The 27,869-nt window shown below is 49.1% G+C and overlaps 1 protein-coding gene across 1 annotated transcript in view; it reads left to right on the top strand.

Annotated features, from left to right (window-relative positions):
- LOC140399459 (membrane-associated guanylate kinase, WW and PDZ domain-containing protein 3-like) overlaps nucleotides 1–27,869 on the top strand; it is a 259,100-nt gene that overhangs the window by 82,808 nt on the left and 148,423 nt on the right. The window contains exons 7-8 of the mRNA XM_072489036.1: nucleotides 24,914–24,951; nucleotides 26,106–26,285. Coding sequence (XP_072345137.1) covers nucleotides 24,914–24,951; nucleotides 26,106–26,285 — 218 coding nt within the window. The remainder of the gene's footprint in view (nucleotides 1–24,913; nucleotides 24,952–26,105; nucleotides 26,286–27,869) is intronic.

Here is a 27,869-nt window from a genome sequence, read left to right as displayed (position 1 = left end):
TTACAGTGCAGAAGGAGGCCATTCGGCCCATCGAGTCTACACCGGCCCCCGGAAAAGTACCCTACCCAAGGTCAACACCTCCACCCTATCCCCATAACCCAGTAACCCCACCCAACACGAAGGCCAATTTTGGACACTAAGGGCAATTTATCATGGCCAATCCACCTAACCTGCACATCTTTGGACTGTGGGAGGAAACCCACGCACCCACGGGGAGGATGTGCAGACTCCGCACGAACAGTGACCCAAGCCAGAATCGAACCTGGGACCCTGGAGCTGTGAAGCAATTGTGCTTCCACAATGCTACCGTGCTGTACCACTCTGATACACACCACACCCCTCACTGTAACACTAATATACCCGACACCCCTCACTGTAACACTCTGATATATCCCGCACCTCTCACTGAAACACTCTGATATATCCCACACCCCTCACTGTAACACTCTGATATACCCCACACCCCTCACTGTAACGCAAATATACCCCACACCCCTCACAGTAACAATCTGATATATCCCACACCCCTCACTGTAACACTGATATACCCCACACCCCTCACAGTAACGCTCTGATATACCCCACACGCCTCACTGTAACACTCTGATATACCCCACACCCCTCACTGTAACACTAATATTCCCCACACCCCTCACAGTAACACTCTGATATATCCCACAACCCTCGCTGTAACACTCTGATATATCCCACACCCCTCACAGTAACACTGATACACCCCTCACAGTAACACTCTGATATACCCCACACCCCTCACAGTAACACTCTGATATACCCCACACCCCTCACTGTAACACTAATATAACCCTCACAGTAACACTCTGATACATCCCACACCCCTCACTGTAACACTCTGATATATCCTGCACCCCTCATTGTAACACTCTGATATACCCCACACCCCTCACTGTAACACTCTGATATACCCCACACCCCTCACTGTAACACTAATATCCCCCTCACAGTAACACTCTGATATACCCCTCACTGTAACACTGATATACCCCACACCTCTAACTGTCACACTGATATACCCCACACCCCTCACTGTAACACTCTGATATACCCCACACCCCTCACTGGAACACTCTGATATACCCCACACCCCTCACTGTAACACACTGATATATCTCACACCCCTCACCGTAACACTGATATATCCCACACCCCTCATTGTAACACTCTGATATACCCCACACCCCTCACTGTAACACTCTGATATACGCCACACCCCTCACTGTAACACTCTGATATACCCCACACCCCTCACAGTAACACTTATACATCCCACACCCCTCACAGTAAAACTCTGATATACCCCACACCCCTCACAGTAACACTCTGATATACCCCACACCCCTCACTGTAACACTGATATACCCCACACCCCTCACTGTAACACTAATATACCCCACACCCCTCACAGTAACACTCAGATATACCACTCACAGTAACACTCTGATATACCCCACACCCCTCACTGTAACACTCTGATATATCCCACACCCGTCATTGTAACACTCTGATGGACCCTTCACCCCTCACAGTAACACTCTGATAAACCCCACATCCCTCACTGCAACACTCTGATATACCCCACACCCCTTACTGTAACACTAATATACCCCACACCCCTCACTGTAACACTGATATACCCCACACCCCACACTGTAACACTGATATATTCCACACCCCTCACAGTAACACTCTGATATACCCCACACCCCTCACAGTAACGCTCTGATATACCCCACACTGTAACACTCTGATCTACCCCACACCCCTCACAGTAACACTGATATACCCCACACCCCTCACTGTAACACTCTGATACACCATACACCCCACACTAACACTGATATATATCATAGAATTTACAGTGCAGAAGGAGGCCATTCGGCCCATCGAGTTTACACCGGCCCCCGGAAAATTACCCTACCCAAGGTCAACACCTCCACCCTATCCCCATAACCCAGTAACCCCACCCAACACGAAGGCCAATTTTGGACACTAAGGGCAATTTATCATGGCCAATCCACCTAACCTGCACATCTTTGGACTGTGGGAGGAAACCCACGCACCCACGGGGAGGATGTGCAGACTCCGCACGAACAGTGACCCAAGCCAGAATCGAACCTGGGACCCTGGAGCTGTGAAGCAATTGTGCTTCCACAATGCTACCGTGCTGTACCACTCTGATACACCCCACACCCTTCACAGTAACACTGATATACCCCACACCCCTCACTGTAACACTCTGATATGAACATAGACCCCAAGATCTCTCTGCTCCTCCACATTGCCAAGAACTCTACCGTTAACCCTGTATTCCGCATTCATATTTGTCCTTCCAAAATGGACAACCTCACACTTTTCAGGGTTAAACTCCATCTGCCACTTCTTAGCCCAGCTCTGCATCCTATCTATGTCTCTTTGCAGCCGACAACAGCCCTCCTTCCTATCCACAACTCCACCAATCTTTGTATCGTCTGCAAATTTACTGACCCACCCTTCAACTCCCTCATCCATGTCATTCATGAAAATCACAAACAGCAGAGGACCCAGAACTGATCCCTGCGGTACGCCACTGGTAACTGGGATCCAGGCTGAATATTTGCCATCCACCACCACTCTCTGACTTCTATCGGTTAGCCAGTTTGTTATCCAACTGGCCAAATTTCCCACTATCCCATGCCTCCTTACTTTCTGCATAAGCCTACCATGGGGAACTTTATCAAATGCCTTACTAAAATCCATGTACACTACATCCACTGCTTTACCTTCATCCACATGCTTGGTCACCTCCTCAAAGAATTCAATAAGATTTGTTAGGCAAGACCTACCCCTCACAAATCCGTGCTGACTATCCCTAATCAAGCAGTGTCTTTCCAGATGCTCAGAAATCCTATCCTTCAGTACCCTTTCCATTACTTTGCCTACCACCGAAGTAAGACTAACTGACCTGTAATTCCCAGGGTTATCCCTAGTTCCTTTTTTGAACAGGGGCACGACATTCGCCACTCTCCAATCCCCTGGTACCACCCCTGTTGACAGTGAGGATGAAAAGATAATTGCCAACGGCTCTGCAATTTCATCTCTTGCTTCCCATAGAATCCTTGGATATATCCCGTCAGGCCCGGGGGACTTGTCTATCCTCAAGTTTTTCAAAATGCCCAACACATCTTCCTTCCTAACAAGTATTTCCTCGAGTTTTCACACTGTCCTCTCCAACAAAATCGCCCCTCTCATTTGTAAATACAGAAGAAAAGTACTCATTCAAGACCTCTCCTATCTCTTCAGACTCAATACACAATCTCCCGCTACTGTCCTTGATTGGACCTACCCTCGCTCTAGTCATTCTCATATTACTCACATATGTCTAAAAGGCCTTGGGGTTTTCCTTGATCCTACCCGCCAAAGATTGTTCATGCCCTCTCTTAGCTCTCCTAATCCCTTTCTTCAGTTCCCTCCTGACTATCTTGTATCCCTCCAATGCCCTGTCTGAACCTTGTTTCCTCAGCCTTACATAAGTCACCTTTTTCCACTTAACAAGACATTCAACCTCTCTTGTCAACCATGGTTCCCTCACTCGACCATCTCTTCCCTGCCTGACAGGGACATACATATCAAGGACACGTAGCACCTGTTCCTTGAACAAGTTCCACATTTCACTTGTGTCCTTCCCTGCCAGCCTATGTTCCCAACTTATGCACTTCAATTCTTGTCTGACAACATCGTATTTACCCTTCCCCCAATTGTAAACCTTGCCCTGTTGCACGTACCTATCCCTCTCCATTACTAAAGTGAAAGTCACAGAATTGTGGTCACTATCTCCAAAATGCTCCCCCACTAACAAATCTATCACTTGCCCTGGTTCATTACCAAGTACTAAATCCAATATTGCCCCTCCTCTGGTCGGACAATCTGTGTTAGAAAAGCTTCCTGGACACACTGCACAAACACCACCCCATCCAAACTATTTGATCTAAAGAGTTTCCACTCAATATTTGGGAAGTTAAAGTCACCCATGACTACTACCCTGTGACTTCTGCACCTTTCCAAAATCTGTTTCCCAATCTGTTCCTCCACATCTCTGCTACTATTGGGGGGCCTATAGAAAACTCCTAACAAGGTGACTGCTCCTTTCCTATTTCTGACTTCAACCCATACTACCTCAATAGGGTGATACTCCTCGAACTGCCTTTCTGCAGCTGTTATACTATCTCTAATTAATAATGCCACCCCCCCCCCACCTCTTTTACCACCCTCCCTAATCTTATTGAAACATCTATAACCAGGGACCTCCAACAACCATTTCTGCCCCTCTTCTATCCATGTTTCCGTGATGGCCACCACAGCGTAGTCCCAAGTACCGATCCATGCCTTAAGTTCACCCACCTTATTCCTGATGCTTCTTGCGTTGAAGTATACACACTTCAACCCATCTCCGTGCCTGCAAATACTCTCCTTTGTCAGTGTTCCCTTCCCCACTGCCTCATTACACGCTTTGGCGTCCTGAATATCGGCTACCTTAGTTGCTGGACTACAAATCCGGTTCCCATTCCCCTGCCAAATTAGTTTAAACCCTCCCGAAGAGTACTAGCAAACCTCCCTCCCAGGATATTGGTGCCCCTCTGGTTCAGATGCAACCCGTCCTGCTTGTACAGGTCCCACCTTCCCCAGAATGCGCTCCAATTATCCAAATACCTGAAGCCCTCCCTCCTACACCATTCCTGCAGCCACGTGTTCAACTGCACTCTCTCCCTATTCCTAGCCTCGCTATCACGTGGCACCGGCAACAAACCAGAGATGACAACTCTCTGTCTGTCCTGGCTTTTAACTTCCAGCCTAACTCCATAAACTTGTTTATTACCTCCACACCCCTTTTCCTACCTATGTCGTTGGCACCAATGTGCATCACGACTTCTGGCTGCTCACCCTCCCCCTTAAGGATCCTGAAGACACGATCCGAGACATCCCTGGCCCTGGCACCCGGGAGGCAACATACCTTCCGGGAGTCTCGCTCGCGACCACAGAATCTCCTATCTATTCCCCTAACCATTGAATCTCCTACAACTATTGCTTTTCTATTCTCCCCTCTTCCCTTCTGAGCCCCAGAGCCAGACTCCGTGCCAGAGACCTGACCGCTAGGGCCTTCCCCCGGTAGGTCATCCCCACCCAACAGCATCCAAAACGGTATACTTGTTTTGAAGGGGAACGGCCACGAGGGATCCCTGCACTGTCTGCCTGTTTGTTTTTTTTCCCCCGACTGTAACCCAGCTATTCTTGTCCTGTACCTTGGGTGTGGTTACCTCCCTGTAACTCTTCTCTCTCACCCCATCTGCCTCCCGGATGATCCGAAGTTCATCCATTTTCAGCTCCAGTTCCCTAACACGGTCTTTGAGGAGCTGAAGTTGGGTGCACTTCCCGCAGGTATAGTCAGTGGGGACACCGGTCGTATCGCTCACCATCCACATCCTACAGGAGGAGCATGTAACTGGCCTAGCCTCCATCCCCTCTTACCTTACAGAATATAGCTGCTGTGTGGACTAACTAGATCTCCGTCCTCCGACTCTACTCCCAGTCAGCTACACTTCCTGTAAACTCCTGGCTCTCTTCGCACTCTTTGCGGAAATGTGGGAAACAAAATGAAAGGAGCACCTTACTCCCTCCTCACCTAACTCCCTCGGTCACCAAACTCTCACTATCGCACTCAAAAAGCACCAAATTCAGCACTACCTCGGTCACCAAACTCTCACTATCGCTCTCAAAAAGCACCAAATTCAGCACTCAGTGCAAACACAGTCTGCACTGTAGGGGATCACTTTTATACTGTGAATCTAGCCTCTGAAAAACGGGCCTAATCCAATTAACTAATTAACAAGCTCCAGCTGCAAGTGCCTCGAAGTAGAAGCCTGTTTAAAGCTGATTGAAAATTCACCTTCTTCTAAACCAAACAGCAACTTTTCAGTTAATTAACTAAATAAAAGAAAGACTAAACTTTAGATAAAAATGAATGAAGCCTTATACTCCCTCGGTCACCAAACTCTCACTATCGCACGCAAAAAGCACCAAATTCAGCACTCAGTGCAAACACAGTAACACTCTGATATACCCCACACCTCTCACTGTAACACTCTGATATACCCCGCACCCCTCACAGTAACACAGATATATCCCACACCCCTCGCAGTAACGCTCTGATATACCCCACACCACTCACAGTAACGCTCTGATATACTCCACACCCCTCACTGTAACACTCTGATATACCCCACACCCCTCACTGTAACACTCTGATATACCCCACACCCCTCACTGTAACACTGATACACCCCTCACTGTAACACTCTGATATATCCCACACACCTCACTGTAACAGTCTGATATACCCCACACCCCTCACTGTAACACTGATATACCCCACACCCCTCACTGTAACACTGATATATCCCACAGCCATCACTGTAACACACTGTTATACCCCACACCCCTCACTGTAACACTGATATATCCCACATCCCTCACTGTAACACTCTGATATATCCCACACCCCTCACTGTAACACTCTGATTCACCCCACACCCCTCACTGTAACACTGATGTACCCCACACCCCTCACTGTAACACTCTGATATACCACTCACAGTAACACTCTGATATAACTCACACCCCTCACTGTAACACTGATATATCCCACACCCCTCACTGTAACACACTGATATACCCACACCCCTCACTGTAACACTCTGATATACCCCACACCCCTCACTGGAACTCTGATATATCCCACACCCCTCACTGTAACACTTTGATATACCCAACACCCCTCACTGGAACTCTGATATATCCCACACCCCTCACTGTAACACTCTGATATACCCCACACCCCTCACAGTAACACTCTGATATATCCCACACCCCTCACTCTAACACTCTGATATTACCCACACCCCTCACTGTAACACTGATATATCCCACATCCCTCACTGCAACACTCTGATATACCCCACACCCCTCACTGTAACACTCGGATATACCCCACACCTCTCACTGTAACTCTGATATACCCCACACACCTCACTGTAACACTCTGATATACCCCACACCCCTCACTGTAACACTCAGATATAGCCCACACCCCTCACAGTAACAGTGATATACCCCACATCCCTCACTGTAACACTCTGATATACCCCACACCCCTCACTGTAACACTAATATACCCCACACCCCTCACAGTAACACTCTGATATATCCCAAATTCCTCACTGTAACACTGATATATTCCACACCCCTCACAGTAACATTCTGATATATCCCACACCCCACACTGTAGCACTCTGATATACCCCACACCCCTCACTGAAACTGACTGATATACTCCACACCTCTCACTGTAATACTGTGATAGACACCTCACTGTAACACTGATAGCCCCCTCACAGTAACACTCTGATATACCCCACACCCCTCACTGTAACACTCTGATATACCCCCTACCCCTCACAGTAACACTCTGATATACCCCACATCCCTCACTGTAACACTCGTTGATACCCAACACCCATCACAGTAACACTCTGATATACTCCACACCCCTCACTGTAACACTCTGATATACCCCACACCCCTCACTGTAACACTGTTATACTCCACACCCCTCACTGTAATACACTGATATACCCCACACCCCTCACTAACACTGATATCCCCCTCACAGTAACACTCTGATATACCCCACACCCATCACAGTAACACTGATATGCCCCACACCCCTCACTGTAACACTGATATATCCCACACCCTCACTGTAACACTGATATGCCCCACACCCCTCACAGTAACACTCTGATATTCCCCACACCCCTCACTGTAACACTGATATACCCCACACCCCTCACAGTAACACTGATATATCCCACACCCCTCACTGTAACACTCTGATATACCCCACATCCCTCATTGTAACACTCTGATATACCCCACACCCCGCACTGTAATACACTGATATACCCCACACCCCTCACTAACACTGATATCCCCCTCACTGTAACACTCTGATATACCCCACACCCCTCACTGTAACACTCTGATATACCCCACACCCCTCACTGTAACACTCTGCTATACTCCACACCCCTCACTGTAACACTCAGATATAGCCCACAGCCCTCACAGTAACAGTGATATACCCCACATCCCTCACTGTAACACTCTGATATACCCCTCGCCTCTCACTGTAACACTCTGATATACCCCACAGCCCTCACTGTAACACTCTGATATACCCCACATCCTCACTGTAATACTCTGATATACACCACACCTGTCACTGTAACACTCTGATATACCCCACACCCCTCACTGTAACACTCTGATATACTCCACACCTGTCACTGTAACACTCTGATATACCCCACACCCCTCACTGTAACACTCTGATATACCCCACACCCCTCACTGTAACACTCTGATATACCCCACACCCTTCACTGTAATACTCTGATATACCCCACACCCCTCACTGTAACACTCTGATATATCCCACATCTCTCACTGTAACACACTGACATACCCCACACCCTTCACAGTAACACTCTGATATACCCCACACCCCTCACTGTAACACTCTGATATACCCCACATCTCTCACTGTAACACACTGTTATACCCCACACCCTTCACAGTAACACTCTGATATATCCCACACCCCTCACTCTAACACTCTGATATTACCCACACCCCTCACTGTAACACTCTTACATACGCCACATCCCTCACTGCAACACTCTGATATACCCGACACCCCTCACTGTAACACTCGGATATACCCCACACCTCTCACTGTAACTCTGATATACCCCACACACCTCACTGTAACACTCTGATATACCCCACACCCCTCACTGTAACACTCAGATATAGCCCACACCCCTCACAGTAACAGTGATATACCCCACATCCCTCACTGTAACACTCTGATATACCCCTCGCCTCTCACTGTAACACTCTGATATACCCCACACCCCTCACTGTAACACTGTTATACTCCACACCCCTCACTGTAATACACTGATATACCCCACACCCCTCACTAACACTGATATCCCCCTCACAGTAACACTCTGATATACCCCACACCCATCACAGTAACACTGATATGCCCCACACCCCTCACTGTAACACTGATATGCCCCACACCACTCACAGTAACACTCTGATATTCCCCACACCCCTCACTGTAACACTGATATACCCCACACCCCTCACAGTAACACTGATATATCCCACACCCCTCACTGTAACACTCTGATATACCCCACATCCCTCACTGTAACACTCTGATATACCCCACACCCCGCACTGTAATACACTGATATACCCCACACCCCTCACTAACACTGATATCCCCCTCACTGTAACACTCTGATATACCCCACACCCCTCACTGTAACACTCTGATGTACCCCACACCCCTCACTGTAACACTCTGCTATACTCCACACCCCTCACTGTAACACTCAGATATAGCCCACAGCCCTCACAGTAACAGTGATATACCCCACATCCCTCACTGTAACACTCTGATATACCCCTCGCCTCTCACTGTAACACTCTGATATACCCCACAGCCCTCACTGTAACACTCTGATATACCCCACATCCTCACTGTAATACTCTGATATACACCACACCTGTCACTGTAACACTCTGATATACCCCACACCCCTCACTGTAACACTCTGATATACTCCACACCTGTCACTGTAACACTCTGATATACCCCACACCCCTCACTGTAACACTCTGATATACCCCACACCCCTCACTGTAACACTCTGATATACCCCACACCCTTCACTGTAATACTCTGATATACCCCACACCCCTCACTGTAACACTCTGATATATCCCACATCTCTCCCTGTAACACACTGACATACCCCACACCCTTCACAGTAACACTCTGATATATCCCACACCCCTCACTGTAACACTCTGATATACCCCACATCTCTCACTGTAACACACTGTTATACCCCACACCCTTCACAGTAACACTCTGATATATCCCACACCCCTCACTCTAACACTCTGATATTACCCACACCCCTCACTGTAACACTCTTACATACGCCACATCCCTCACTGCAACACTCTGATATACCCGACACCCCTCACTGTAACACTCGGATATACCCCACACCTCTCACTGTAACTCTGATATACCCCACACACCTCACTGTAACACTCTGATATACCCCACACCCCTCACTGTAACACTCAGATATAGCCCACACCCCTCACAGTAACAGTGATATACCCCACATCCCTCACTGTAACACTCTGATATACCCCTCGCCTCTCACTGTAACACTCTGATATACCCCACAGCCCTCACTGTAACACTCTGATATACCCCACATCCTCACTGTAATACTCTGATATAGCCCACACCCCTCACTGTAACACTCTGATATACCCCACACCCCTCACTGTAACACTCTGATATACTCCACACCCGTCACTGTAACACTCTGATATATCCCACACCCCTCACTTTAACACTCTGATATACCCCACAGCCCTCACTGTAACACTCTGATATACCGCACACCCTTCACTGTAATACTCTGATATACCCCACACCCCTCACTGTAACACTATGATATATCCCACATCTCTCACTGTAACACACTGATCTACCCCACACCCTTCACAGTAACACTCTGATATATCCCACACCCCTCACTGTAACACTCTGATATACCCCACATCTCTCACTGTAACACACTGATATACCCCATACCCTTCACAGTAACACTCTGATATATCCCACACCCCTCACTCTAACACTCTGATATTACCCACACTCCTCACTGTAACACTCTGACATACGCCACATCCCTCACTGGAACACTCTGATATACCCGACACCCCTCACTGTAACACTCGGATATACCCCACACCTCTCACTGTAACTCTGATATACCCCACACCCCTCACTGTAACACTCTGATATATCCCACACCCCTCACTGTAACACTCTGATATACTCCACACCCCTCACTGTAACACTCTGATATACCCCACACCCCTCACTGTAGCACACTGATATACCCCACACCCTTCACAGTAACACTCTGATATATCCCACACCCCTCACTCTAACACTCTGATATTACCCACACCCCTCACTGTAACACTCTGACATACGCCACATCCCTCATTGTAACACTCTGATATATCCGACACCCCTCACTGTAACACTCGGATATACCCCACACCTCTCACTGTAACTCTGATATACCCCACACCCCTCACTGTAACACTCTGATATACCCCACACCCATCACAGTAACACTGATATGCCCCACACCCCTCACTGTAACACTGATATATCCCACACCCTCACTGTAACACTGATATGCCCCACACCCCTCACAGTAACACTCTGATATTCCCCACACCCCTCACAGTAACACTGATATGCCCCACACCCCTCACAGTAACACTGATATATCCCACACCCCTCACTGTAACACTCTGATATACCCCACACCCCTCACTGTAACACTCTGATATACCCCACACCCCGCACTGTAATACACTGATATACCCCACACCCCTCACTAACACTGATATCCCCCTCACAGTAACACTCTGATATACCCCACACCCCTCACTGTAACACTCTGATATACCCCACACCCCTCACTGTAACACTCAGATATAGCCCACACCCCTCACAGTAACAGTGATATACCCCACGTCCCTCACTGTAACACTCTGATATACCCCTCGCCTCTCACTGTAACACTCTGATATACCCCACAGCCCTCACTGTAACACTCTGATATACCCCACACCCCTCACTGTAACACTCTGATATACTCCACACCCGTCACTGTAACACTCTGATACACCCCACAACCCTCACTGTAACACTCTGATATACCCCACACCCCTCACTGTAACACTCTGATATACCCCACAGCCCTCACTGTAACACTCTGATATAACCCACACCCTTCACAGTAACTCTCTGATATATCCCACACCCCTCACTCTAACACTCTGATATTACCCACACCCCTCACTGTAACACTCTGACATACGCCACATCCCTCACTGCAACACTCTGATATACCCGATACCCCTCACTGTAACACTCGGATATACCCCACACCTCTCACTGTAACTCTGATATACCCCACACCCCTCACTGTAACACTCTGATATACCCCACACTCCTCACAGTAACACTCTGATATACCCCACACCCCTCACTGTAACACTCTGATATACTCCACACCCCTCACTGTAACACTCTGATATACCCCACACCCCTCACTGTAACACTCGGATATACCCCGCACCCCTCACTGTAACACTCTGATATACTCCACAACCCTCACTGCAACACTCTGATATACCCCACACCCCTCACTGTAACCCTCTGATATACCCCACACCCCTCACAGTAACACTCTGATATACCCCACACCCCTCACTGTAACACTCTGATATTCCCCACACCCCTCACTGTAACACTCAGATATAGCCCACACCCCTCACAGTAACAGTGATATACCCCACATCCCTCACTGTAACACTCTGATATACCCCTCGCCTCTCACTGTAACAATCTGATATACCCCACAGCCCTCACTGTAACACTCTGATATACCCCACACCCCTCACTGTAACACTGATATACCCCACACCCTTCACTGTAACACTGATATACCCCGCACCCCTCACTGTAACACTGATATACCCCACACCCCTCACTGTAACACTGATATACCCCACACCCCTCACTGTAACACTCTGATATACCCCACACCCCTCAGTGTAACACTCTGATATACCCCACACCCCTCACTGTAACACTGATATACCCCACACCCCTCACTGTAACACTGATATACCCCACACCCCTCACTGTAACACTGATATACCCCACACCCCTCACTGTGACACTGATATACCCCACACCCCTCACTGTAACACTCTGATATACCCCACACCCCTCACAGTAACACTCTGATATACCCCACACCCGTCACTGTAACACTGATTTACCCCACACCCCTCACTGTAACACTGATATACCCCACACCCCTCACTGTAACGCTGATATACCCCATACCCCTCACTGTAACACTGATATACCCCACACCCCTCACTGTAACACTCTGATATACTCCACACCCGTCACTGTAACACTCTGATATACCCCACACCCCTCACTGTAACACTCTGATATACCCCACACCCCTCACTGTAACACTCAGATATAGCCCACACCCCTCACAGTAACAGTGATATAACCCACATCCCTCACTGTAACACTCTGATATACCCCTCGCCTCTCACTGTAACACTCTGATATACCCCACAGCCCTCACTGTAACACTCTGATATACCCCACATCCTCACTGTAATACTCTGATATACACCACACCCCTCACTGTAACACTCTGATATACCCCACACCCCTCACTGTAACACTCTGATATACTCCACACCCGTCACTGTAACACTCTGATATACCCCACAACCCTCACTGTAACACTCTGATATACCCCACACCCCTCACTGTAACACTCTGATATACCCCACAGCCCTCACTGTAACACTCTGATATAACCCACACCCTTCACAGTAACTCTCTGATATATCCCACACCCCTCACTCTAACACTCTGATATTACCCACACCCCTCACTGTAACACTCTGACATACGCCACATCCCTCACTGCAACACTCTGATATACCCGACACCCCTCACTGTAACACTCGGATATACCCCACACCTCTCACTGTAACTCTGATATACCCCACACCCCTCACTGTGACACTCTGATATACCCCACACTCCTCACAGTAACACTCTGATATACCCCACACCCCTCACTGTAACACTCTGATATACTCCACACCCCTCACTGTAACACTCTGATATACCCCACACCCCTCACTGTAACACTCGGACATACCCCGCACCCCTCACTGTAACACTCTGATATACTCCACAACCCTCACTGTAACACTCTGATATACCCCACACCCCTCACTGTAACCCTCTGATATACCCCACACCCCTCACAGTAACACTCTGATATACCCCACACCCCTCACTGTAACACTCTGATATTCCCCACACCCCTCACTGTAACACTCAGATATAGCCCACACCCCTCACAGTAACAGTGATATACCCCACATCCCTCACTGTAACACTCTGATATACCCCTCGCCTCTCACTGTAACAATCTGATATACCCCACAGCCCTCACTGTAACACTCTGATATACCCCACACCCCTCACTGTAACACTGATATACCCCACACCCTTCACTGTAACACTGATATACCCCGCACCCCTCACTGTAACACTGATATACCCCACACCCCTCACTGTAACACTGATATACCCCACACCCCTCACTGTAACACTCTGATATACCCCACACCCCTCAGTGTAACACTCTGATATACCCCCCACCCCTCACTGTAACACTGATATACCCCACACCCCTCACTGTAACACTGATATACCCCACACCCCTCACTGTAACACTGATATACCCCACACCCCTCACTGTAACACTCTGATATACCCCACATCTCTCACTGTAACACACTGATATACCCCACACCCTTCACAGTAACTCTCTGATATATCCCACACCCCTCACTCTAACACTCTGATATTACCCACATCCCTCACTGTAACACTCTTACATACGCCACATCCCTCACTGCAACACTCTGATAATACCGACACCCCTCACTGTAACACTCGGATATACTCCACAACCCTCACTGTAACACTCTGATATACCCCACACCCCTCACTGTAACACTCTGATATACCCCACACCCCTCACAGTAACACTCTGATATACCCCACACCCCTCACTGTAACACTCTGATATTCCCCACACCCCTCACTGTAGCACTCAGATATAGCCCACACCCCTCACAGTAACAGTGATATACCCCACATCCCTCACTGTAACACTCTGATATACCACTCGCCTCTCACTGTAACAATCTGATATACCCCACAGCCCTCACTGTAACACTCTGATATACCCCACACCCTTCACTGTAACACTGATATACCCCGCACCCCTCACTGTAACACTGATATACCCCACACCCCTCACTGTAACACTGATATACCCCATACCCCTCACTGTAACACTCTGATATACCCCACACCCCTCAGTGTAACACTCTGATATACCCCACACCCCTCACTGTACCACTGATATACCCCACACCCTTCACTGTAACACTGATATACCCCGCACCCCTCACTGTAACACTGATATACCTCACACCCCTCACTGTAACACTGATATACCCCACACCCCTCACTGTGACACTGATATACCCCACACCCCTCACTGTAACACTCTGATATACCCCACACCCCTCACAGTAACACTCTGATATACCCCACACCCGTCACTGTAACACTGATATACCCCACACCCCTCACTGTAACACTGATATACCCCACACCCCTCACTGTAACACTGATATACCCCATACCCTTCACTGTAACACTGATATACCCCACACCCCTCACTGTAACACTCTGATATACCCCACACCCCTCACTGTAACACTCTGATATACCCCACACCCCTCACTGTAACACTGATATACCCCACGCCCCTCACTGTAACACTGATATACCCCACACCCCTCACTGTAACACTGATATACCCCACACCCGTCCCTGTAACACTCTAATATACCCCACACCCCTCTCTGTAACACTGATATACCCCACACCCCTCTCTGTAACACTGATATACCCCACACCCCTCACTGTAACACTGATATACCCCACACCCCTCACTGTAACACTGATATACCCCACACCCCTCACTGTGACACTGATATACCCCACACCCCTCACTGTAACACTCTGATATACCCCACACCCCTCACAGTAACACTCTGATATACCCCACACCCCTCACTGTAACACTGATATACCCCACACCCCTCACTGTAACACTGATATACCCCACACCCCTCACAGTAACACTCTGATATACCCCACACCCCTCACTGTAACACTCTGATATACCCCACACCCCTCACTGTAACACTCTGATATACCCCACACCCCTCACAGTAACACTCTGATATACCCCACACCCCTCACTGTAACACTGATATACCCCACACCCCTCACTGTAACACTGATATACCCCACACCCCTCACTGTAACACTGATATACCCCACACCCCTCACTGTAACACTGATATACCCCACACCCCTCACTGTAACACTGATATACCCCACACCCCTCAGTGTAACACTGATATACCCCACACCCCTCACTGTAACACTCTGATATACCCCACACCCCTCACTGTAACACTCTGATATACCCCACACCCCTCACTGTAACACTGATATACCCCACACCCCTCACTGTAACACTGATATACCCCACACCCCTCACTGTAACACTCTGATATACCCCACACCCCTCACTGTAACACTGATATACCCCACACCCCTCACTGTAACACTGATATACCCCACACCCCTCACTGTAACACTGATATACCCCACACCCCTCACTGTAACACTGATATACCCCACACCCCTCACTGTAACACTGATATACCCCACACCCCTCACTGTAACACTGATATACCCCACACCCCTCACAGTAACACTGATATACCCCACACCCCTCACTGTAACACTGATATACCCCACACCCCTCACTGTAACACTCTGATATACCCCACACCCCTCACTGTAACACTCTGATATACCCCACACCCCTCACTGTAACACTGATATACCCCACACCCCTCACTGTAACACTGATATACCCCACACCCCTCACTGTAACACTCTGATATACCCCACACCCCTCACTGTAACACTGATATACCCCACACCCCTCACTGTAACACTGATATACCCCACACCCCTCACTGTAACACTGATATACCCCACACCCCTCACTGTAACACTCTGATATACCCCACACCCCTCACTGTAACACTCTGATATTACCCACACCCCTCACTGTAACACTCTTACATACGCCACATCCCTCACTGCAACACTCTGATATACCCGACACCCCTCACTGTAACACTCGGATATACCCCACACCTCTCACTGTAACTCAGATATACCCCACACACCTCACTGTAACACTCTGATATACCCCACACCCCTCACTGTAACACTCAGATATAGCCCACACCCCTCACAGTAACAGTGATATACCCCACATCCCTCACTGTAACACTCTGATATACCCCTCGCCTCTCACTGTAACACTCTGATATACCCCACAGCCCTCACTGTAACACTCTGATATACCCCACATCCTCACTGTAATACTCTGATATACCCCACACCCCTCACTGTAACACTCTGATATACCCCACACCCCTCACTGTAACACTCTGATATACTCCACACCCGTCACTGTAACACTCTGATATACCCCACACCCCTCACTTTAACACTCTGATATACCCCACAGCCCTCACTGTAACACTCTGATATACCGCACACCCTTCACTGTAATACTCTGATATACCCCACACCCCTCAGTGTAACACTCTGATATATCCCACATCTCTCACTGTAACACACTGATATACCCCACACCCTTCACAGTAACACTCTGATATATCCCACACCCCTCACTGTAACACTCTGATATACCCCACATCTCTCACTGTAACACACTGATATACCCCATACCCTTCACAGTAACACTCTGATATATCCCACACCCCTCACTCTAACACACTGATATTACCCACACCCCTCACTGTAACACTCTGACATACGCCACATCCCTCACTGGAACACTCTGATATACCCGACACCCCTCACTGTAACACTCGGATATACCCCTTACCTCTCACTGTAACTCTGATATACCCCACACCCCTCACTGTAAAACTCTGATATATCCCACACCCCTCACTGTAACACTCTGATATACTCCACACCCCTCACTGTAACACTCTGATATACCCCACACCCCTCACTGTAACACACTGATATACCCCACACCCTTCACAGTAACACTCTGATATATCCCACACCCCTCACTCTAACACTCTGATATTACCCACACCCCTCACTGTAACACTCTGACATACGCCACATCCCTCATTGTAACACTCTGATATATCCGACACCCCTCACTGTAACACTCTGATATACCCCACACCCATCACAGTAACACTGATATACCCCACACCTCTCACTGTAACTCTGATATACCCCACACCCCTCACTGTAACACTCTGATATACCCCACACCCATCACAGTAACACTGATATGCCCCACACCCCTCACTGTAACACTGATATATCCCACACCCTCACTGTAACACTGATATGCCCCACACCCCTCACAGTAACACTCTGATATTCCCCACACCCCTCACTGTAACACTGATATACCCCACACCCCTCACAGTAACACTGATATATCCCACACCCCTCACTGTAACACTCTGATATACCCCACACCACTCACTGTAACACTCTGATATACCCCACACCCCGCACTGTAATACACTGATATACCCCACACCCCTCACTAACACTGATATCCCCCTCACAGTAACACTCTGATATACCCCACACCCCTCACTGTAACACTCTGATATACCCCACACCCCTCACTGTAACACTCAGATATAGCCCACACCCCTCACAGTAACAGTGATATACCCCACATCCCTCACTGTAACACTCTGATATACCCCTCGCCTCTCACTGTAACACTCTGATATACCCCACAGCCCTCACTGTAACACTCTGATATACCCCACATCCTCACTGTAATACTCTGATATACACCACACCCCTCACTGTAACACTCTGATATACCCCACACCCCTCACTGTAACACTCTGATATACTCCACACCCGTCACTGTAACACTCTGATATACCCCACAACCCTCACTGTAACACTCTGATATACCCCACACCCCTCACTGTAACACTCTGATATACCCCACAGCCCTCACTGTAACACTCTGATATAACCCACACCCTTCACAGTAACTCTCTGATATATCCCACACCCCTCACTCTAACACTCTGATATTACCCACACCCCTCACTGTAACACTCTGACATACGCCACATCCCTCACTGCAACACTCTGATATACCCGACACCCCTCACTGTAACACTCGGATATACCCCACACCTCTCACTGTAACTCTGATATACCCCACACCCCTCACTGTAACACTCTGATATACCCCACACTCCTCACAGTAACACTCTGATATACCCCACACCCCTCACTGTAACACTCTGATATACTCCACACCCCTCACTGTAACACTCTGATATACCCCACACCCCTCACTGTAACACTCGGATATACCCCGCACCCCTCACTGTAACACTCTGATATACTCCACAACCCTCACTGTAACACTCTGATATACCCCACACCCCTCACTGTAACCCTCTGATATACCCCACACCCCTCACAGTAACACTCTGATATACCCCACACCCCTCACTGTAACACTCTGATATTCCCCACACCCCTCACTGTAACACTCAGATATAGCCCACACCCCTCACAGTAACAGTGATATACCCCACATCCCTCACTGTAACACTCTGATATACCCCTCGCCTCTCACTGTAACAATCTGATATACCCCACAGCCCTCACTGTAACACTCTGATATACCCCACACCCCTCACTGTAACACTGATATACACCACACCCTTCACTGTAACACTGATATACCCCGCACCCCTCACTGTAACACTGATATACCCCACACCCCTCACTGTAACACTGATATACCCCACACCCCTCACTGTAACACTCTGATATACCCCACACCCCTCAGTGTAACACTCTGATATACCCCACACCCCTCACTGTAACACTGATATACCCCACACCCCTCACTGTAACACTGATATACCCCACACCCCTCACTGTAACACTGATATACCCCACACCCCTCACTGTAACACTGATATACCCCACACCCCTCACTGTAACACTCTGATATACTCCACACCCGTCACTGTAACACTCTGATATACCCCACACCCCTCACTGTAACACTGATATACCCCACAGCCCTCACTGTAACACTCTGATATAACCCACACCCTTCACTGTAATACTCTGATATACCCCACACCCCTCACTGTAACACTCTGATATATCCCACATCTCTCAATGTAACACACTGATATACCCCACACCCTTCACAGTAACACTCTGATATATCCCACACCCCTCACTGTAACACTCTGATATACCCCACATCTCTCACTGTAACACACTGATATACCCCACACCCTTCACAGTAACTCTCTGATATATCCCACACCCCTCACTCTAACACTCTGATATTACCCACATCCCTCACTGTAACACTCTTACATACGCCACATCCCTCACTGCAACACTCTGATAATACCGACACCCCTCACTGTAACACTCGGATATACTCCACAACCCTCACTGTAACACTCTGATATACCCCACACCCCTCACTGTAACACTCTGATATACCCCACACCCCTCACAGTAACACTCTGATATACCCCACACCCCTCACTGTAACACTCTGATATTCCCCACACCCCTCACTGTAGCACTCAGATATAGCCCACACCCCTCACAGTAACAGTGATATACCCCACATCCCTCACTGTAACACTCTGATATACCACTTGCCTCTCACTGTAACAATCTGATATACCCCACAGCCCTCACTGTAACACTCTGATATACCCCACACCCTTCACTGTAACACTGATATACCCCGCACCCCTCACTGTAACACTGATATACCCCACACCCCTCACTGTAACACTGATATACCCCACACCCCTCACTGTAACACTCTGATATACCCCACACCCCTCAGTGTAACACTCTGATATACCCCACACCCCTCACTGTACCACTGATATACCCCACACCCTTCACTGTAACACTGATATACCCCGCACCCCTCACTGTAACACTGATATACCTCACACCCCTCACTGTAACACTGATATACCCCACACCCCTCACTGTAACAATGATATACCCCACACCCCTCACTGTGACACTGATATACCCCACACCCCTCACTGTAACACTCTGATATACCCCACACCCCTCACAGTAACACTCTGATATACCCCACACCCGTCACTGTAACACTGATATACCCCACACCCCTCACTGTAACACTGATATACCCCACACCCCTCACTGTAACACTGATATACCCCATACCCCTCACTGTAACACTAATATACCCCACACCCCTCACTGTAACACTCTGATATACCCCACACCCCTCACTGTAACACTCTGATATACCCCACACCCCTCACTGTAACACTGATATACCCCACGCCCCTCACTGTAACACTGATATACCCCACACCCCTCACTGTAACACTGATATACCCCACACCCGTCCCTGTAACACTCTAATATACCCCACACCCCTCTCTGTAACACTGATATACCCCACACCCCTCTCTGTAACACTGATATACCCCACACCCCTCACTGTAACACTGATATACCCCACACCCCTCACTGTAACACTGATATACCCCACACCCCTCACTGTGACACTGATATACCCCACACCCCTCACTGTAACACTCTGATATACCCCACACCCCTCACAGTAACACTCTGATATACCCCACACCCCTCACTGTAACACTGATATACCCCACACCCCTCACTGTAACACTGATATACCCCACACCCCTCACAGTAACACTCTGATATACCCCACACCCCTCACTGTAACACTCTGATATACCCCACACCCCTCACTGTAACACTCTGATATACCCCACACCCCTCACAGTAACACTCTGATATACCCCACACCCCTCACTGTAACACTGATATACCCCACACCCCTCACTGTAACACTGATATACCCCACACCCCTCACTGTAACACTGATATACCCCACACCCCTCACTGTAACACTGATATACCCCACACCCCTCACTGTAACACTGATATACCCCACACCCCTCAGTGTAACACTGATATACCCCACACCCCTCACTGTAACACTCTGATATACCCCACACCCCTCACTGTAACACTCTGATATACCCCACACCCCTCACTGTAACACTGATATACCCCACACACCTCACTGTAACACTGATATACCCCACACCCCTCACTGTAACACTGATATACCCCACACCCCTCACTGTGACACTGATATACCCCACACCCCTCACTGTAACACTCTGATATACCCCACACCCCTCACAGTAACACTCTGATATACCCCACACCCCTCACTGTAACACTGATATACCCCACACCCCTCACTGTAACACTGATATACCCCACACCCCTCACAGTAACACTCTGATATACCCCACACCCCTCACTGTAACACTCTGATATACCCCACACCCCTCACTGTAACACTCTGATATACCCCACACCCCTCACAGTAACACTCTGATATACCCCACACCCCTCACTGTAACACTGATATACCCCACACCCCTCACTGTAACACTGATATACCCCACACCCCTCACTGTAACACTGATATACCCCACACCCCTCACTGTAACACTGATATACCCCACACCCCTCACTGTAACACTGATATACCCCACACCCCTCAGTGTAACACTGATATACCCCACACCCCTCACTGTAACACTCTGATATACCCCACACCCCTCACTGTAACACTCTGATATACCCCACACCCCTCACTGTAACACTGATATACCCCACACACCTCACTGTAACACTGATATACCCCACACCCCTCACTGTAACACTCTGATATACCCCACACCCCTCACTGTAACACTGATATACCCCACACCCCTCACTGTAACACTGATATACCCCACACCCCTCACTGTAACACTGATATACCCCACACCCCTCACTGTAACACTGATATACCCCACACCCCTCACTGTAACACTGATATACCCCACACCCCTCAGTGTAACACTGATATACCCCACACCCCTCACAGTAACACTCTGATATACCCCACACCCCTCACTGTAACACTCTGATATACCCCACACCCCTCACTGTAACACTCTGATATACCCCACACCCCTCACAGTAACACTCTGATATACCCCACACCCCTCACTGTAACACTGATATACCCCACACCCCTCACTGTAACACTGATATACCCCACACCCCTCACTGTAACACTGATATACCCCACACCCCTCACTGTAACACTGATATACCCCACACCCCTCACTGTAACACTGATATACCCCACACCCCTCAGTGTAACACTGATATACCCCACACCCCTCACTGTAACACTCTGATATACCCCACACCCCTCACTGTAACACTCTGATATACCCCACACCCCTCACTGTAACACTGATATACCCCACACACCTCACTGTAACACTGATATACCCCACACCCCTCACTGTAACACTGATATACCCCACACCCCTCACTGTGACACTGATATACCCCACACCCCTCACTGTAACACTCTGATATACCCCACACCCCTCACAGTAACACTCTGATATACCCCACACCCCTCACTGTAACACTGATATACCCCACACCCCTCACTGTAACACTGATATACCCCACACCCCTCACAGTAACACTCTGATATACCCCACACCCCTCACTGTAACACTCTGATATACCCCACACCCCTCACTGTAACACTCTGATATACCCCACACCCCTCACAGTAACACTCTGATATACCCCACACCCCTCACTGTAACACTGATATACCCCACACCCCTCACTGTAACACTGATATACCCCACACCCCTCACTGTAACACTGATATACCCCACACCCCTCACTGTAACACTGATATACCCCACACCCCTCACTGTAACACTGATATACCCCACACCCCTCAGTGTAACACTGATATACCCCACACCCCTCACTGTAACACTCTGATATACCCCACACCCCTCACTGTAACACTCTGATATACCCCACACCCCTCACTGTAACACTGATATACCCCACACACCTCACTGTAACACTGATATACCCCACACCCCTCACTGTAACACTCTGATATACCCCACACCCCTCACTGTAACACTGATATACCCCACACCCCTCACTGTAACACTGATATACCCCACACCCCTCACTGTAACACTGATATACCCCACACCCCTCACTGTAACACTGATATACCCCACACCCCTCACTGTAACACTGATATACCCCACACCCCTCACTGTAACACTGATATACCCCACACCCCTCACTGTAACACTGATATACCCCACACCCCTCACTGTAACACTGATATACCCCACACCCCTCACTGTAACACTCTGATATACCCCACACCTCTCACTGTAACACTCTGATATACCCCACACCCCTCACTGTAACACTGATATACCCCACACCCCTCACTGTAACACTGATATACCCCACACCCCTCACTGTAACACTCTGATATACCCCACACCCCTCACTGTAACACTGATATACCCCACACCCCTCACTGTAACACTCTGATATACCCCACACCCCTCACTGTAACACTGATATACCCCACACCCGTCACTGTAACACTGATATACCCCACACCCCTCACTGTAACACTGATATTCCCCACACCCCTCACTGTAACACTCTGATATACCCACACCCCTCAGTGTAACACTGATATACCCCACACCCCTCACTGTAACACTGATATACCCCACACCACTCACTGTAACACTCTGATATACCCACACCCGTCACTGTAACACTGATATATCTCACACCTTCTCACTTAAGAAATTAACAGTTTGGTGTTTGTGTTCATTTTCGCAGTGAAGAAAACAAACAGTTCCTGTCAAACAGAGGAAAAGGTAAGTGACTGGTGGTTAAAAACAAACTATCTTCTGCACATATCATATTTGGGGAGTGTGTTTAATGCTGGTTACTCACAGACTGTACTTTATATGTTCAGCATTCGGCACTGAGATGCACAGCCTAGTCCTGTCCTCAGTATCTACGACGTTTGCTCCACTTTACTGAACCTCTCTGATGTTATAAATATTTCTGTCTCTCTCTCTCTCTCTCTCTCCTGTCACCCTTCCTCTTCTCTTTGGTCATCCTCACTCTCCCTCCCATCCGTCACTCTTTCTGAACCTCCTCCCTTCCCCCTCTCTCCGTGCTCTCTCCCTCGCCCACACTCTCTACCTCCCTCCATCCCCCGTTCTCTCTCTCTCTCTCTCTCCTTCCCCCAATCTCGCTCACTTCCTCTCTTCCACCCTCTCTCCCCCCCTCTGTCCCTCTTGTCCTGCTGTCTCTCTCTCCCCCTTCTCTGCGCTCTCCCTTTCCCCTATCTCCCTCCCTCCATCCTCCTCTCTCTCTCTCTCTCTTCCCCCCTCCCTCCTCTCTCTCTCTCCCCTCCCTCCACTCTCTCTCTTCCCTCTCTCCTCTCTCTCTTCCCTCTCTCCTCTCTCTCTTCCCTCACTCCTCTCTCTCTCTATCTATCTCTTCCCTCTCTCTCTCTCACTTCCCTCCCTCCACTCTCTCTCTCTCTTTTCCCTCCCACCCTCCCTGCTCTCTCCCTCCCTCCCCGCTATCTCCCTCCCTCCCCGCTCTCTTTCCCTCCCTCCCCCGTGCTCTCTCCCTCCTTCCCCGCTCTATCTCTCTCCCTCCCCCCGCTCTCTCTCTCCCTCCCTCCCCCCCGTGCTCTCTCCCTCCCACCCCCCACGCTCTCTCCCTCCCTCCCCGCTCTCTCTCCCTCCCTCCCTCCCCCCCGCACTCTCTCTCTCCCTCCCTCCCCCCGTGCGCTCTCCCTCCCTTCCCCCCGCGCTCTCTCCCTCCCCCCGCGCTCTCTCCCTCCCTCCCCCCCGCACTCTCTCCCTCCCCCGCACTCTCTCCCTCCCTCCCTTCCCGCTCTCTCTCCCCCTCCTCCTCTCTCTCTCCCGCTCCACCTCTCTCTCTCCCCCTCCCCCTCTCTCTCTCTCTCTCTCTCTGTCCCTCCCTCTCTCACTCTCTCTCTCCCTCACAGACAGCCTCTTGGTGCCGGACATGTCACTGATGCTCGGTCAGTCTGTCTTTACCACCGTCACCAAGACCAATAACACCTTTGGCTTCACCATTGCCGGTGGAAACCGTCCGACGGAGCTGCTGCAGATCGTCAGTGTGGTGATGGACGGTCCGGCCGATCGGAGCGGAGACGTGCAAGTCCGTGAGTAACCCTAAGTGCGTCATTTGGGGTTGTGCAAAAGCCAATAAAGTCCCTGATTATTCACAAAAACAGAAAATACTGGACAATCTCAGCAGGTGTGACAGCTTCTCCGGAGAGAAAAGGGAGCGAACGTTTCGAGTCTGGATGACTCTCTGTCAATGCTCAGCTTGAGATTGTTCAGTATTTCCTGTTTTTGTTTCTGATTCCAGCATCGGCAGTAATTTGCTTTTATTATCCTGATTGTTCAGCCTGAGCTGTGACATTTCCTCGGAAGCTTCCCCAATCTCTTTGTGGGTAAGGGGAGGTTTGGGGTGGGGGGATTGCCATTTGAGGTTCAGATTCGTAATGGGCAGTGAACTAATCCTCAACACATTCAAACTGAGCATCCACTGTCACAGGAGTCTCAAAAAGCGGTTTACGCCAGTGGGAATTTCTGTGGAGATTGCCATCCAGACCTGGGACTGCGCACCCCAAAACTGCCCACTCTTGGCACTGCCCTCCCCAGAACAATCCTCTGGCCACTGCCCCCAGGCACTGCTCCCCCTGGCAATGTTCCCCCCGCCCTCTAGTACTGCCCCCCTGACATTGCCTGGGCACTGACCCCAATGCTGGACACAGGGCCGGTCTCCATATCCCACTGGGAAGACTGTGCACGTTTCTGGTTTCCATTTTGCACTGGGGATATTGAGCGCCTTTCCGGTCTCCATATCCTATTGGGAGTACTGTGCACAGTTCCGATCTCCACATCCCAATAGAAATACTGTGCATTTTCCAGCTCCATATTCTGTTGTGAATACTGTGCACAGTTGTTGGTCTCTAAATCCCACTGGGAGCACTGTGCACAGTTGTTGGTCTCTAAATCCCACTGGGAATACTGCGCACAATCCAGTTCCCTACCCCATTGGGAATACTGTGCACAGTCCAGTTCCCTACCCCAATGGGAATACTGTGCACAGTTCCAGCCTCCATAATCCCACTGGGAATACTGTGCACAGTTCCGGTCTCAGATCCTATTGGGAATATGTGCACATTCCCGGCTTTATTAAATTGAAGAAAGATAGCACGGAACAGGACAGGTTTCTAACGGTCAGGAACGATCGATTAGAGTGGGCCATCTCTAGATCTGGTGTGGGGAGAGCAACCTGATCATGATCTTCAACACGCTAAGAGTGCATCGATGGGCTTGATGAGAAGAGGTTCTCATATGTCTTGGAGACCAGAGCTAGGCAGTTCTGGGCCAGACACCAGTGGCTCGGATACTGGACAGAAACCCCAATATTTTATTTAATTCTGTAAGACTGTGAGGAAAGAATACCTCTCTCCGGGAGAGATTGCGCGAATAAATCGGAATAAGGTATATTCAAACAAACGTTATTGCTCAAACACTATTAAAATCTTTCACAGCACATGAGGAAAAGAACTTACAATTACCCCTTAAACAACGTTAATCAATAGAGTGACATAATCATACAATCATAGAATTTACAGTGCAGAAAGCGTCCATTCGGCCCATCGAGTCTGCACCAGCCCTTACAAAGAGCACCCTACTGAAGCCCACATCTACCCTATGCCCGTAACTCAGTA

This window comes from Scyliorhinus torazame, chromosome 22 (assembly GCF_047496885.1).
Source record: "Scyliorhinus torazame isolate Kashiwa2021f chromosome 22, sScyTor2.1, whole genome shotgun sequence".
NCBI lineage: Eukaryota > Metazoa > Chordata > Chondrichthyes > Carcharhiniformes > Scyliorhinidae > Scyliorhinus > Scyliorhinus torazame.
This window is presented reverse-complemented; position numbering and strand designations above follow the sequence as displayed.